A 16,996-nucleotide genomic window follows, 5' to 3' on the forward strand; every position below is an offset into this window, starting at 1 on the left:
TTGGAGGCACAACAGTAAGTTGGGATTCAAAGCTACAAAAAGTGGTCTCACTTTCTACCACGGAAGAGAAATAAGTAGCAATGATGGAAGGAAGCCAATAAATTATATGGCAGATTCTTGGAGGAGCTTGGATACAAGAAAGACAATTGTGTCTTGTACAGTGATAGTCAAAGCACCATTCATCTTGCAAAGAATTCAACCTTTCACTGAAGGAATAAGCACATTGAGGTGAGATATCACTGCATACATACTCTTTTGGAAGAGGTGCATCTAAAGCTAGGAAACGTGCACACAAGTGAGAATCCTGCAGACATGTTTACAAAGGTGGTCAACAAGGAGAAGTTGAGCTTTTGCTCATCTTCAATCAGCATTCAAGGATAAGAAGCCAGGATAGAAAGCAGTCACATTTTTGGTGTGGAGATTAGTCTCCAAGTGGGAGATTGGTAAGTATGGAGTCTGATTTAACCCTTGTAACTTTTAGTCTAAAACACGCACATTTGTAAGGCCTCCACAAGCCATCGTGTGTCAGAAAAGTTACTGGAAAAAACCAAAACTTTTGAAATATTAATGGCAAGGGGAAAGTGATCAAAAAATGGCCGATCGATTGGTCGGTTGGCCGCTTGCCTGTAGTCAATGACCGATCACCGGTGGTTGGAAGTCAATGGCCGATGGTCGATTTTTAGGCGGACTTGTCTTCTCAAGGGCAACTACACATGGGCGTGTGGGAGAGTCCAACTTGGACTTGTCTACACAAGGGCGACTACACACGGTTGCCTCTCATGAGAGACAACAACACTTTTGGCCTATAAAAGGAAGCCTCTTCTACACATAAAATGCATTGTGAAGTTGATGAAACAAGGTGTATGTGAGGTGGTGAGAGTGAAGCAAGGCGGGAGCTCCATTAAGGGTACAATCCCTTTGTAGCCTACTTCTAGTTTGAAGTACTAAAGCCATTGAGTGGAAACTTTCTCGTGGACGTAGCCCACATTGGGTGAACCGCGTATCGTAAGCTCTCTCTCTCTCTCTCTCTCTCTCTCTCTCTCTCTCTCTCTCTCTCTCTCTACTCTATAATCTCTCTTGTGTGAAAATTATCTCTCGCCATTAAGTAAACTACTATAATATCCACTTAGCTACATTCTATTTTCTAACACTTGTAAGCATAAGGATAATGATGTCTTTCAAGTGTGTGGGCCTCCATTATGAACTATATAAAGTGTTTAAATACTTTATAAAACTAGACCAAAGTGTATTGTGCTTTCAAATAAGCTTGAAAATTTACACTGAGATGTTACTTTGAAGTTGTGCTAGAGTATGATGCATATTCCCAGGTGGAGAATAGATCAGCACAACAACCAGCCACCTATGATGACTCTCTTGACACTCTACCAAGAAGGAAGTCGAGGGAAAAATCTTTTGCTGCTTCTCCTCCGCCCCACAAAAGGGTGAAGCTGTCTGAATCCCAAGGATCCCCAATGACAAAGAACATGCATGCAAGAAAGGGGAAGAACAATTCAGGTACTCTCTCTCTCTCTCTCTCTACCAACGAATGACACCAACTACATATCACATTACACCAGGCCTTTGTGTGTGTGTGCATGTGTGTGTGTGTGTGTGTGTGTGTGTGTGTGTGTGTGTGTGTGTGTGTGTGTGTGTGTGTGTGTGTGTGTGAATTGAGTAGTTATGGTTCAAGCTTGTGCTAAAAGTACTTGAGAGTTCTTTTCTAGTGGGGTTACTTAAAGAATCTATGTAAGGTGTTAATTGTTTCTCTGTATTTGGCTATCTTGTGTATGCATGAAATTTGTGATACATATCATTTCCCAATAAATAGAAAATTTTCCATTTGCCATGGATAGCCTTGCATCATATTCGGTGATAGCATGTTTAGGTGGTACCAAAAAGGAGTGTCTTGGACACTCCTTTGGGAGGAGATGAAATAGGTGATGGGTTATTCATTTTCATTTCATATAAAGGAAAGATAAAATCTTTTTGACTGAGAGTTTGGAATTTAGGTGGGCTGGAAATTCCATTTCACTTTAATACTAAAGCTTAAAGTACCAAACTGCTTGCACATTTAAATTCCCTCTCATCGCCACTCCTCTGGGCTCTCTACAGTGCTGCCTCAATAAGTCCCTCCGCCTCTTGTGCCTCTCTCTCTCTCTCTCTCTCTCTCTCTCTCTCTCTGTGTGTGTGTGTGTGTGTGTGTGTGTGTCCTCCTCCATAGCTGCTGCAGGTCCTTGTGAGCGCAGCACAAAGCCATATCAACCATCTTCTCATTGCCATCCATATTTAGCTTCAACAAAACCTCTCTCTCTCTCTCTCTATGAGTACTATGGCACTATTTTGACTGTTTTCATTGTCGTGTCAATAGCATCCTTGCACATTCCACATGGAATCACATAATAATCATAATGGAAGTACAAACCCCCTTTACCTTCCTCCATTATCTGCGACACAGCATATCCCAAGGTACCTTTTATCAAGTCTACAAAACTACTGGGCTACAAAGAAGAGGGAACAAAGAAACATGCAAAAAAGGATGACACAAGCACGAGAGGATGGTGACATTGATGAGTAGGAGGTAAACAAAATATGTAGGACAGTTTCTAAGTGTTGGCATAATCAAACAAACGGGCTTTTTGAGCGTCTTCAATGGAGCATTCTACATCAAATTCTCAATCATCCAACGTTGTTGTCGTCACATCACGACAAGGCAGAAAAGCATTTTTTACTTTTTGCAGTTAGCTTCTTTAGCAGACAGACTTGTATGTAATTTGGGGTCAGCAAGGACCAAATGTAATGATTTGGGGTATATACCTCCAGCTTGTAACATATGTACACAGTAAGACATGTGAGACCCATAGAGGGGTTGAATTTTGGTAAGGAGGGACGAGTTTTCTTGGGGGACTATGAAGTGAATAGAGCAGAAGAGGTAAAAGCCTCTTGACAGGCATATCTTTATGGGTCCATATCTCTCTTTGTGCTAAGTATTTTGCTATGAATTTTTGTGTGTGCAATGTTGATGCATTGATCTACACTTTGATGTAAGTTGTTGCATGTAAAAAATAGTATAGGCAAACATCACGACACTTTTTAGGCGTGTTGCTATTTTGCTCATATCTTGAGGTAGGAGTGTCCAAATTAGATGATTTTTGGTGCATGAGGTCGGGCTCACAAAGGGCTTTACACTGATGTCATCAATCGTCATTTTTCATGACCTACAAACATCATTACGTTTTTTGTCCACGGCTTGTAAATTGTAGATCTAGGACATTCTAGCTTCCAAAAGTGCATTCTAGTGATACCATTGGCATTAGGGACCTTGTGGGGTGTTGAGGAGTGATTTTGGAACATTTTCATTTTTTACAGCATTACGCCCTACATCATTACGCGTATTGGTGTCAGGTACCCAGGTGCTACAGGTGATGCCAAAGTGTTGGGATATAGTCTAGACTTGCTTTTAGCATGTTACCTTGCATTGTTGATGCCCAGAGGACCTAGTTTAGTGCCGGGAATCTTGTAGACGGAATAGCATCGTGCTGACTAGAGATTCGTAGCAAGTGCTAGTTTAAAGGACTCCATGGCTTGACAACCCATCGGGGCCTCTGACTGCCTATCCGTGGTCCATACTCCCTGTATCGACAATTAGTAAAGCTAGTTGTGAGACAGATCCGCTATACTACATAGAGTAGTGGTGACAATCCCCGAGGCGTAGTGTTGATCCATGAGACGATATTGCGCCCGACAACAAGTATTTGGCGCCATTGCCGGGGAGTAAGACCTAGGATAAAGTCCTTTTGAAAGAGAGCATAGGTAGAAGGATCCAGTCCTTAGCTCTATTTGCGAGACGGCTAGCAAAGTGTGACACTTAGGAAGTGATTCCTTGTGAGTTAGTGCTTGCGAGCTAGTTTGAGTTGATAGTGGGATATTTTGTGTGTCAGTTTAGCGAGACTGATTGACAAGTGTCCTAGGAAGGTCGTAACAGAGTCAGATTTGGTCGTAATTTGGTAGATAGCTGGAATAGATGATGTATTTTCATTGTACAGTGTCATTTTAGGTTTTAGGATTAGGTTAGGCTAGGAAACTGAGTGGTTTTCATAGTCATTCCAGCTAGCTTATGGTCAACTTGACCATAAACTCCAAAGTCGCAAAATCAGACAGAAAACTGAGCATAACTTGAGATCTAGAGCTCCAAATTGAACCAAACCACATATAGAGGCTCAAGAGACTAGGGGCAAGGTGAAGGAGCATTCACAGTCACAAAAGGCCAAGTCTGGAGCAATTTGACATCAACACGCGTGTTGATGTTGGACAGCATCTGGAAAAAGTGATTATACCATCTGATAGAGCTAGGTGAGGTGGTCTCATCAAGCCTACTTAATTCAGATTTGGACAAGGTTGCTAGAGTAACTTGGTCAAGAATTCATTTCCGGAGTGTCGTGCTGTGAAGCGGGCCTCTTTGAGTGACTAAATCAAGTCCAAATTGAATAAAACTTGGGATACAAGGTCTAGAGGACTAGGAAAACACACCCTAGAGTCTAGGTTGCATTCTGACAAAATTTTTGCCAAATAGCAACACGCGTATTGATGTTGGAATTGGGCCCAACCCAACTTTTGATGGCACAAGCCTATAGAGGGTGTTGAAGTGAGCACATTTCTACCCTCATATCACAGTTTGGACAAAATTTCATATGCCAAAAGGGCCTGGAGCTAGGAAGCTTTGCAACTAGAAACTGGTCTCAAACACTAGCCAAATTTGATGCATTTGCTACCAAACTCCACACAAGTGCTTAATACACTTAGGACAAGCTACCATACAAGTTTGGTGTGAAAAGGACAAAATTTTTCCAGAACATCAACACGCGTAGTGATGTTGGAAATTTGCAGAAATTGGAATCTGACCATACCAGCTTGTAGTAGGCATTGAGGGGATCCTATCAGTACCTTTGGATCTGAATTTGGACAAGTTTTGGTGTGCTAAAAAGCCCAAGAGCTAGCAGATCTTGCAGCTAGAAAGCAGAGCCAGAAAGTGGTCTCTGGGAGTAAAAGTGCAACCAAAACTCTGACATAGTGCTTAACATACCCAAGGCTAGCTACCCTAGAAGTTGGGTACAGTTTGGATAAAATTTTCCCAAAATAGCAACACGCGTGTTGCTATTGGAATTGCAGATTTTTGGGAAGCTGGCCACACAGCCTAGAAGCCCTAGACATTGTGAGCACTGTTGTATAATTTTGGTCAAGTTTGGATCATTAGTTTGCAGGTTAGGAGCACTTTAGTCTGAAGAGCACGACACTGCGTCATATTGCTAAACGGAAGTTTGTTTTCGTCCAGAGTTCTAGCAAAAAGTGCGAGCAGCTAGTGGAACTTCGGAGATTGCAAGACGAACAAGAGGAGCTGAGTACCGACAGGTATTCTTCTATCATTGTGTGTCTATATGTATTTGAGATCAGGGACTTACTACGCTACGGGAGGAGCTAGTGTGCCAAGCACGAAAAGCAGAAAATCTTCGGAGGAGAGTATCTCGAACTTCCCTGCACATTTAGAGCCAATCCTAGAGGAGGTAGAAATCATATCCACGACTAGCTCAAGCATGTCGATGGACATGAACATGAATGCGGATGGAAGACCAGAGAGTTCACGGAATTCTTACACCATTTGTCTGGTTTATGTCAAGACGAATGAGTATGGTGCGAAGTTGTTCCAGGATCCTTATAATCGTTGGGCTGTAAAGGTTGAAACCCATCCTACGGAGTTCAATCAAGCGCCAATGGTAAATTTCCAAGGAAACAACACTTACATCGCCATAGATGGTGCAAGTTATGTATTGACTGATGAGCCGGAGAGAGTCGATAAGTTTGGAGTGCTTGTCAATGCGTTTCGAGAGGAAACCGTGCAAGACAGAGCTCCATTCTTAGACAATGAAATAGGAAAGCTAGTGGCAAGTTAGGATGTGACTTTAGTGCCGACGGATGATCTAACTAAGATAGTTTACCGATGACAAAGCAGTGACAACATGGTGTATTACGCCAAGAGACCAATGGCAATGACTGAAGTTAACCCATTGAGCCAAAAGCTGTATATGTACACTTGTGGATTAGAGACTGGCAAACCATATTTCGCCTTCTTTGACTGCAATGGTGGTCAGTACGAAGGATTGGATGCACAACAAGTGAGAGCATTGACAAACAACGGAACGGAATTCCTGTAGAATTCGCAAGGAGAGTGGACTCACCAAGTAGGAACGACATGTTCAATGAATTTGCGAGAACATCGAGTGCAAGTCTTCGAAGACCTCTTGCACCAGAATTTTCGAGTACAAGTGCCACGTCAGGTCAATCTAGTTCTAGACCTGGAGCGACTTTTCATACATCGTATCCACCACCACCGTGGGTACCGCCAGCTAGAAGTGCTTCAATGCATGTGAATCCACCAGTAAGTGTGTTTAGGGATGGCAATGCGACTATGAGAGAGTCAGGAATGCCATACGACCATAGGCTAGGACGAGAACCTCTAACGATGGGTTCAGGGAATCCTTTTGCGAATCGATTTGTAGAACACTCCAGGAGAGTAAGACCAAGCCATTTCCAGAAAGGAGTGAAATCTTACAACGGATCAGGTGATCCTCATGATCACTTGGCAAGAGTCAGGAAGTTTGCTAGAGCCGAACACGTTCAAGACTTACACACGTTGATAGAGGGATTTGGATTAACCCTAGAAGGAAAGGCTGTTCAGTGGTTTCAAACTCTGAACTTGGAAAGCTTTAACAGCCTAGAAGAGCTTGAGAGGGAATTCATTACGGAATTCTCCAAGACGGGAATGAAGCACGATGAGCTATCAAGCTTGTACGGGTTCAAACAAGATAAGGGAGAGTCGATGAGGGATTGTGCAGCTAGGTTAATGAAATATCTGGCTAGATGTCCACAAAATGAGGGACCAACACAACCTAGACTCATATCCATCTTCTTAGAAGGTTTGTTAGACAAGGCAATGTATAAGACTCTGTACATGAAACATCACGTTGATCTCAATCAGTGCATCCATGATGCGATTGATTACGATGACAGCTGCAATGATGTCAAGAGTATACATAGTGCCAAAGAAGAGGATCACAAGTCAGTGCGAAGTCAAGTCAAGGAAATAACTAAAGAAGTGGTTGAGAAAATGCGGCAGATGTTTGTGACTCAACCACCACGAGCTCACGAATAGTATTGGAGACCGGATAGACCATGTGTCTGTGGAGTGTGTGGAGGCAATCACCCCACTTCTCAATGTTTACCCAAGCCAAAGATGGTGCGACCAGATGGCAAACCGCCATTGTGGTGTGACTTTGATAAGAAATGGGGAAACCACGAGACAGAAGAGTGTTACAATAGAATATGACACATGAGAGAGCAAGCTATGAAGCAAGCAGGTGTAGCAGCAGGGGATATGGCTTAGCCAGTACTAGAAAGGCAACCATTACCTCCGAGTGCCGCTGCAGCTGTGCGCTTGTACAATCCTGAGGAAGAGGATCAATACGCGAAAGCCTTAGTGCCAGTAACACCTTATGTAGAAACGGAAAAAACAAAAAAGTTTTGGTAAACGGATCCAATGGAAACATGGAGAACTCCACCAATAGGGTATAATGAAGGTCAATACAATATGGACTTGAATACGCTCATGTTCATAGCAGGACAAGGGAGTCCGTCTCAGTAGCCTAACACTTATGTAAAAAGAGCACCGAAGCACCTTTGGGACCATGCTATAACTGTGGAGGAGATCATTTGATCAGAGATTGTCCCTATCCAAAACAGCCAAGAGCGGTAGACGAAAACACTGTGCCTATGCTGGTGCGATACTGCTTGGAATGTGGTATCAAGCATTTGGTTGCAGATTGTCCACAAAATCCGGAATTTAAGAAGAAAACAACATTGAACTCGGTCACGGTAGAAATCTCGACAAGCAGTGGAGAAGAAAACACTGACGCTGTGCCAGTAGATGTGTTAACCCGTGCCCAAGCCAAAGAAAAAGGGGAAGATCCAACCGAAGCAGCTATCTTGACTAGCAAAACAGAGAAACTGGCTAGACGTAACTACTGGAGAGCTAGAAGGAAAAAAAGAACTGAAGCAAGGAAGAAACAAAAGGAAGCTGAAACCATGAAAAGCGAGGTTCGTGAGGAAGTGAAAGAGAGAGCATACGAAGTAGGGTCAGTCTTAGCAGATAAGATGGTTGAGCCATTAAAGGCCATGATGGATGCATATCAAGCAAGGCTGAAACCAAACGAGACCCTAGAAGAAAGATACAGGAGTTACCCGGATCCCGTATTGGAAACAAAACAACTGGAGGTGTTCCAGAAAATGATAGAGGTAACCCAAGCTGCACTAGAGAGACAGGCAATTCCGACTAAGTCAGAGTCCGCGAAGCCTGTAGAAACAAAAGATGACAAAAATGCAGAGATGAAGGAAGTAGGTGAAACCAAAACAACGAAGAACTCTAGGAGGAAACACAAAGCGAAAAAGAATCTGGACAAAACAACCACTGAGGCTTTGGTCGAAGATACTTCTGCGGAAAATCCACTGACCAAAGACCCGAAAACGAAAGAAAAGAGCACACCAATGATGATACCAGATAGTGTATCGCCATAGGAATCAGAGAATTGGATGCAGACCTTATGGAATGAGATTAGAGACGAGAAATGCAAGGAAATTCCACAGGAGGATGCACCAATCATAGAAGTGGATCTGGACAAACCGTGTGTTGAACATGGAGAAACTCCTAGATCAGACTCAGGTGAATTGGGACATGAAAGGGGAAGCAAGGCTAATTCTTTAAGGACTTTGCCTTCTTTCGTGGGAGACTATGAGGTCAAATCAGACATTCGTAAAGTTCCCACTCAATATAAGAAATCACCTAAAGTTTTGGACACCGACAATATTCAAGCATTGTTGTCAACGAAAGTGAAAGTAACGCTACCCTTGGCGGATGTCTTGAAGATCAGACCAGAACTGTGGAAAGAGGTGCTCATAGGTTTGGAGAAACTGGGTATGAAAGTGCCTGATCAGACTCCGGACATGGACACCAAGTCAGAGAAAAGGAAAGGATCAAAGTGTGAGCCTCTTCCAATCAACAAAGTAGGTGACTACTGTGAAGGAGAGGACGGGAATACTACTTTACTTGTAACCTATGAAGAGCACACGAGTCTAGCAATACTGGACAGTGGTGCAGGAATTGCTATAGCTACCAAGCAAGTATAGGAAGCCTGGGGCAAGAAGCCTGGGGCAAACCAGCCATTAGGAAAGCTAGGTTGAAATTACAGTTGGCAGACGACTATGTCGAACAACCTTTAGGGTTGCTAGAGAAAGTCATTGTTTCTTCATGCAACATTGAGTATGAACACACCTTTGCGGTGGTGGACTTCGGGAAGAAACCCAACTATGAAATCATCCTAGGACGCCCATTCATGCGGCAATTGAAATGATTCAAGACTAGGGCTATAACTACTTGTACCTTAGACAACCTAATTCTACCACGAGGATTGATCTTAGGGATCATTCGTTTAGAGACGTTGTCAACACTCCAGTGCGAGACTTTGAGTCAACCACATCGGACGAAATAACGCCATCTTGGTTAATTCAAGACAAGCCAGTATGGTTTTGCGATCCAAGAGACGATGACATTGCAGAAGAAAAAAGCGAAAAGAGTTCTGACGTCTACATTGCAGAGCCATTTCCAGAACATCAATTTGAGCCTTACGGGTGGCATCCTTGCCACATTGGATGTGTGTGTGGACAAGATCCATGCAACCAGACATTGCGACGAAGAGGGATATGACATAAGATCTATTAATATGGTGAGTGTCATCCTGGAAGAACTTTCAGGAAGCGATCTAGAGAGGAATAGATCTTTACAGGGAATTCATTCAGAGAACTCGGAGAGTAGAGATGAGAGTATAGAAATGGAGGGACCAGGCGCAGACATGTCCAAAATAACTCAAGTTGTCTTTGACGGCAAGAGATATGTCACGGACATCAAACAGCTGAGAGCCAGAAATGAGATCTCATGCTTCAAAATGGAATCTAAGACCAGGGAAGAAGGGTTCGAGTCAAGGATCAGTCTAGAGGTTGAACAAGCGGAATGTTACGACGCATCAGACGACTCTTTCCTTGACGACGACAGAATTAGTGCTGTTGCGAATCCCAGACTGCGGAGAAGAGATGGTATGAAAATTTCGTTTAAATGGGATAATGAAGCAGCTCTAAAGAACCATAACAGGACTAAAAGACGCAGGAATGTTCTAGAGCGAAAGCGCAAAGACAAATGAGTCGAGAAGCGAACACAAAAACCTGTAAAAGTCAAAGAAAAACAAGGGGAACAATGGGAAGACTCTGGTCCTATTCCAGATCTGGCTAACTCAAAAGCATACTTGGATTTGGTCAATGCAGAAGATTGCATCAAGGATCATGTAACCGGATTAAATTCGATGCAGCTGCAAACAACCTTGGCAAGTAGGGCGTCGAGGAAATAGGAAAAAGCAAAGAAAAAAATGAAAGATATGACAAAGAAGTAAAAACAGAAACAAAATAAAACCGCCGAGAAACTCGAGGAGGCTAGTCTTCACGGGTGGAGCATAGAATCAGAGTCTAGTGATGAGGCAACAGAGAAAAGAAAGATGGATGTAATTAGTATTCCCTCTCACTACAAGAACTACACGGTGGAAGAGAGAAAAATCATGGCTCAGGCTCCAGAGAGAAGAGGACAAGAAGGGGTGTCTTACGATTGTCCTGAAGTCGCCAAGAAGATAGACATTGTGGAACTAGGAGAAGAGTCAAGACCAATGTATATTGCGAATGATTTGACTCCTGAAGAAGAAGATGACCTAATCAAGTTATTGAAAGAGTTTAGAGATGTGTTTGCATGGTCGATCAAGGATCTGAAAGGCGTGGATGCAGATGTCTGTCAGCATACCATCCCTATGGAGAAGACGCAAAACCGAGCAAACAACGTCCATACTCGTATAATGATAACTTTGCAGCCAAAATTAAGGAGGAGATTGATACACTAAAAGATGCAGGTTTTATCTATGAGATCGAGCATATGGAGTGGGTCTCACCAATCGTGGTGGTGCCTAAGAAGAACGGTAAATTGCGGGTGTGCGTAATGATCTCAAAAAGGTGAACGCTGCAGCTATTAGAGATCACTATCCTCTACCGATCACGGATCATGTCTTGGAGAGAGTAGCAGGAAAGAAAGCGTATAGCTTTCTGGAAGGATTTTCGGGATACAACCAATTGTCCATTCATCCCTTGGATCAACATAAGAGAGCATTTGCTACAGAATGGGGGACATTTGCATATAGGGTTATGCCATTTGGTCTAACCAATGCACCTGCAACCTTCCATAGACTAATGCGTCACATCTTCAAAGAATTTCTCCTTAGGTGCTTGCGATTTAATGATAAATGTTGGTGAACTAACCTGTGGGGACGATTTCTTTGTCACCCAACCTAAGTTGCAGGACGTGCCTATCATTTTGGGAAGGACATGACAAGTGAAATAAGAGTGTTACTTCAATTGGGGGGAAAGGGCAGTACACTACAAGGTAGATGGACAACACAAGTGGGTGGATCTGGTGACTCCAACTCAATTCTATGGTCCATAAGTGCTGCCATTACAAGAAGCACATGCAAAAGAGGCATCGGATTCATCACAAGACTCCACAAAGGAAAAAGAAACTACACCAGCAATAGGGACTAACAAGCAAAGCACAACTCACACTGATAAACAAGAAAAAGAACTACTAGAAAGAGTTGCGGCAAAAGGGAAGTGGTAATGGGTAAAGAAATCCAGCAAAAGTGCCAAATCCACGACTCACACGACTCCCAATCAAGCAAAGACTGAGAAAGAAAAGCAGACAATCAAGAAACCAAGCACAGCCGCGGAAAAAGAGCAATGGATTTGGAAAAGAAAAGATGACAAATCAAAATCCACGACTCACACGGCTATGCAGAAACAAGCAAAGACAAATCCCAAGAATATCAAACCCAAAGAGCAAGCAAAGTCTAGAAACACACGAACTCATAGTGGTACACAAGTTTGGATCAGAAAGGATGAAGTGCAAAGCTTGACAAAGCAGGAAACAACAAAAAAGCTGACATGAAGAACACACGAAGAATACCCAAAGGGGAAACACTAGATGAAGTGGGTTCCCAAGAGTCTAATTCATCCGGCTTATAATGGTATGAGTTGGGTTCCCAAAACGCTAATGTCGCAAAAGCCATCAAAGACAACACACAACAGTTCTCAAGGAGTAAAGCGAAACACACAGATACTAAAGAAACCCAAGATGCATAGCAAGATATGGGTGAAGAAAGTGAGTTCTGTTCTCATACGAAACACAGCAAGGCTAGACGTGGCAATTCCAAGCAAAAAGCCGATTTGGTATCAAGCTATGGAATTGCAGTGTAAGCTATTCGGATGGAGCTCAATGTTACTGCCAACAAAGTCATGGTTACAGATGGTTCGTCACCAACAAGGATATGTGAAGTTGCCATCACAACCCTGGCAAGAGAGAGTTCGGAAGAAGCAAGGATATCAATGTATCCCTATGACACCATGAACTTCAAGGTCATTCTGGTGACAAAGCACCAAAGACATCGCCTACATTGTACATAATCAATTAGAATAGGATGGGATAGAGCTTTGCCATCGACAACCCATGGAAACATCGTCCACTTGCACAGCATATGGTTTAACATGCATGATCTATGTACGCATACATAGGGTCACTCAAGACCTTGCATAGACACGAGCTTCATACCCGACACACTCCTACAAGAACCACGTCGTCGCACGTAGTGCTTCGATTAAGTGGGGGGGAGTCACGAGTGCTGGACAGGTCAACCATGAGGAGAATTGTTTTTCAATTTTTTAAATCTAATGTCTCGAGCACACACTGGGCTTCGTGTGATGTCGCACGGCGTGTGTATATGGTTGTTTTCTTGAAATTTTTTGCCTTTTTGAGCCAAAACTAGCCCAAAGCGCACTTTCCAGGCACTAATTAGGAGAATTCATAGCTCAAATGGAGTCCAAAAGGTGTTATCATGGAAAAAGTTGAGCGACTGTGCTAAAGTGTGTTGATGAGATTTATTCGTGTTTTTTTTGGTCAATTTTGGCATTTTTCTTTAATTTTCCTTATTTTTCTTCAATTTCTTTTGAAAAATCCATAAAATTTGCTGGAAGCTCCAAATCAAAAACGGACTTCAAATGCCGAATGTACAAGTGAAGAGGTTTCTAAGGAGTGGTCAAATGACAAAATCGGAAAAGAACGGCCGAATGGCCACTTAACGGCAAGAGCTTGAAGATGTCAAAGACTAGAGAAGAGCGTCGTCAAGCAAAGCATGTGATGTATACAGTCGATTTTGCATGTCACGGAATATGCTACACAATGGTATGCTCAGAATCAAGTGTCAAGGTAAGTCACTGAAACCTATGGGTATATAGGCCATTTGGGGACCTCATTTGGTCATTGCACTAGTGAGAGAGGTAGAGAGAGAGCTTTTTTGTGCGCGCAGTCACACCGGCCTAGTAGAGCTCGAGCACACCACCCTTTGCAGTGAGAGTGCACAGGAGTTCTCACCATACATTACAAAGTGCACTCACTCACCCACGCAGCTCAGATCCACACACAGACGGCTAGCACAAAACTATGGCGTCGGGATCCCACCGCCCCGATACACGCGGTGCAGGTCATGTTCCACAACAGGGAACAATGGAAGCGGGATCCAGTCAAGCGCCGGCAACACAAGTCAAAGATATAGTGCCACAGTTTGAAGTGATCGCACAACAGGTTGTGATCAAATGTTTCATCAATTGCAAGAGCTTGGAAGCTGCGAAGACATTCGTGCTGAAGACAAAGTGTCAGACTCCAGTAGGCGACAACCTGACAATCATGTCAGTGCCGCAGTCTTTTTGGAATTTACAGAGAATTTCTGAAGTGCGGAAAGTGATGCAAATGATTGGATTAGATAATTGGAATTTGCAAGATGTGGTGGCGGTCGACGCACGAAGGTGCTACGAGCTTATGACATCCCTCAAGGAAGACGGCACCGCATCAGTCACCTCAAACAAAGGGAAGCTTCTCCAAATCCAAATCACATCCGACATGATTAGAGAAGCCCTAGAAATAAAGACTGGAAGATTCAACATAGCTAAGCTGCGGACAACTCAGAGCATGAAGAGTTCCACATTTCTGCAGACTGCTGGGCAAAAAACTTTCTATGATATACTTAACGATTAGATAATCTTGCCCATGCGGATTTTACATCAGATGTTCAACATCATCAAACCACAAAAATATACACATCCAGAAGTGGGACTCACCTATTGGCTAACCACAGCAATGATCCATCCACAACCACAGAGATCCAATCTTCCGGAGAAGATCTTAATGGATATCAAGAGAGCGGCAAAGACGCAAACAGTGCAGAAGAAGGGTTATTTGGGAGCTGGGCAAATGCTTACACGAGTAGTCTACCAAGTTCTTGGAATGAAGGAAGACTTGAAGCTACAAGCCTCAGATAACACAACCCTAATTCATATGGCGAGGCGTTTGCACAAGAATCTCCTGTCAGGCCAAGCAGAGGAAGAAGAGTCTGAGGATGAAGAAGCCACTGCCACAGCCACAGCTTCAGTCCACAAACCAACAAAAAGGGAAGAAGAAGAAGCTACAATACAACCTGAGCGCCGCACAAAGAGGAGACACGATCCGAGACAAGAGCAACAAAGGGTAATAGAGGAGATTAGTCGTCAAACAGAACCTCAACCCAAGAGGCAAAGGCAAGTTGCTCCCCATAGACAAGAGCATGAAGAGCAACTACATCATTTGACTCGCATGAGTAGATTTGGACAAAGATTAGCTGAAGAACAAGTGAGAAGAAGACATGATGAAGAGGGAGCTCCACAAGAAGAGACAATTGCTGCTGTAGAAGAGGAAACCGTGCAGTACTCTGAGACGGTACATCATATGGAAGTGGAACTAGAAGAAGAACTTCGAGCAGTTTATGAAGAGTGCCAAGTACCACGAGCATCCACAGAGGAGCCAGAAAGTCCGCTAGAGGACATTTCTACAAAGGAGGACTGGACATCCATTATAAATCTGGAAGCAGGCAACACTCCACCTCCTTCACCAAGACAAGCTTTGGTTCCTTCACAACCATCTTCTCCGTTAATAGCTCAACCTGCAGAAGTTAGTGAGCCAAGCCCGACTCCTGTCGAGCAAAGTCCTCCAAGACTAGTTATCGCAGAAGAGGCGCAAGAAGAAGGAAGGAGAGAAGTAGACTTGCCAATGCTTGCCAGAGATGAACAAATAGAAGATTGGAGAAACCACATGATCCGAGAAATCAATGAGATGGCAGCATTGTCGCAGAGTCAAAGTCAATTAAAAAGAGAGGAGGAGGAAAGAAGACGAAGTGTCCAAGACGAACTTGCCAAAGCCATAGCAGACGCAAAGAAGTCGGAGGAAGAAAACCAAGCACTGAAGCAATAGATCCATATCCTCCAGACTCAAGTAAAGGAAGCGATGGAAGCAAAGAAAGTGGCCGAGGACAGAAATGCAAAAACTGAAAACCAAATGGCCATTATAAGAAAGGTGCATCAGGTGGCCATGGAAAAGCAAAGGTGGATGCAGGCTCAGCTTGATGAGCTTCTCATGCAGCCGTTATTGGCTCCTCAACCATCCGCGCAGCCAACTCAGAGTATCGAAGGTCAAGAGATGCTGAGGGAGCTGGAAGCACTCAAGAAAGAAGTGGCGGAACTCAAGGAACAGAGAGAACTAATGGCAGCCACGACAGCTCAAGCATCAAGAACTAATTTTGAAGAGATGCCAGAAATGGAACAGACTAAATCAATGGACATAGAGGAACCTACACAAATCGAAGAGCCAATGGCCGAAGAACCCAGTGGGGAAATGGCTGCGGAAATCGAAGACAACGAACTGCTCCGCACTATGCAGCAAGAGGTAGAAGAAGAGCAAGAGCCTACTATCAAGGCATACAAGAAGTGGGGGTATGAGGTAGTGTCAGTGGCGGTGAAGTAGTATAAAAACGCACAACAGATCATTGACAGTATGATACAACCGTCCCTACCTTATCCTCTCCTTCAGCTCATCAATGCCATGCAGATAAAAGAATTGTTGCCTTCTTGCACTATGGAAGAGACTGGAGGCTATCAACCTCTCACATCATCTGAAATGTCAGGCACTGCTCCTCTCAGGAATCAGCCGAATTGGCGGCTAACATGGTTCGCCCAGCACATGGGGTCTACCATAGAATACAACAGGGCACCTAGGGCTCAAAGGATTAATCCAACTTATTTCCAGTCGCTAGATGAAGGGTGTGGACAGTGTTTCAGCAGACAAAGGTTAGACATCCGGACTGGATAAATTACCCAGAACTGCCACGACTCTCAAGATTCACTACGAATGCATACTTTGTCATAGCCTGGAGGAGAACACAGGACAAATTCAGGGGCGTTCCAGATCTTGCATGTGTCATGCTTACAAAGGCAGCTGATCTTTTTATCAAGATCTTCCAGACCTTCAAAGAAGACCTACTTGACGACACAACATGGGAAATTTTCTTAGAAGGCGACGAGGGATTGGCGTATGATTTGACAAAGCAGCCAACTCATCACCAAATGATGGGACTATTTGCCAGATGCTAGTTCCTACCTAGCTCTTACATGATGACATTCGAAGAGCTATTTCACACAGGATTCTTCGAGGTGGACACACACTTGTTCAAGCCAGTCATCCAGAACTTGGCTTTGAGGTATGTAGCATTCAAAGATGCACAGAATGCAAATCCAGTGCATGAGCGGATCAGAGAAGCAGAAAACAAAGAGAGACAAGAAGAAATACAAAGAGCTATAGTAGCCCGACGACATTCCCAAAGCACCTAAAGAAAAAGCATGTCCGAGGACAGAAAATGGATTAAGTGGGGGTGAGTGTTGTCGTCACATCACG

The 16,996-nt window shown here is 43.6% G+C and overlaps 1 protein-coding gene and 1 pseudogene across 1 annotated transcript; both read left to right on the forward strand.

Annotated features, from left to right (window-relative positions):
• The first annotated feature begins 14,866 nt into the window (after positions 1–14,866).
• On the forward strand, positions 14,867–15,520 carry LOC147427901 (uncharacterized). The gene has a single exon (XM_086496782.1). It carries the CDS (start codon positions 14,867–14,869, stop codon positions 15,518–15,520), a length of 654 nt encoding a protein of 217 aa, XP_086352908.1.
• Positions 15,521–15,553: 33 nt separating this feature from the next.
• LOC147427902 (uncharacterized) lies at positions 15,554–16,414 on the forward strand (annotated as a pseudogene).
• The last annotated feature ends 582 nt before the right edge of the window (positions 16,415–16,996 follow it).

This window comes from Adiantum capillus-veneris, chromosome 23 (assembly GCF_014529385.1).
Source record: "Adiantum capillus-veneris isolate H3 chromosome 23, ASM1452938v2, whole genome shotgun sequence".
Taxonomy (NCBI): Eukaryota; Viridiplantae; Streptophyta; class Polypodiopsida; order Polypodiales; family Pteridaceae; genus Adiantum; species Adiantum capillus-veneris.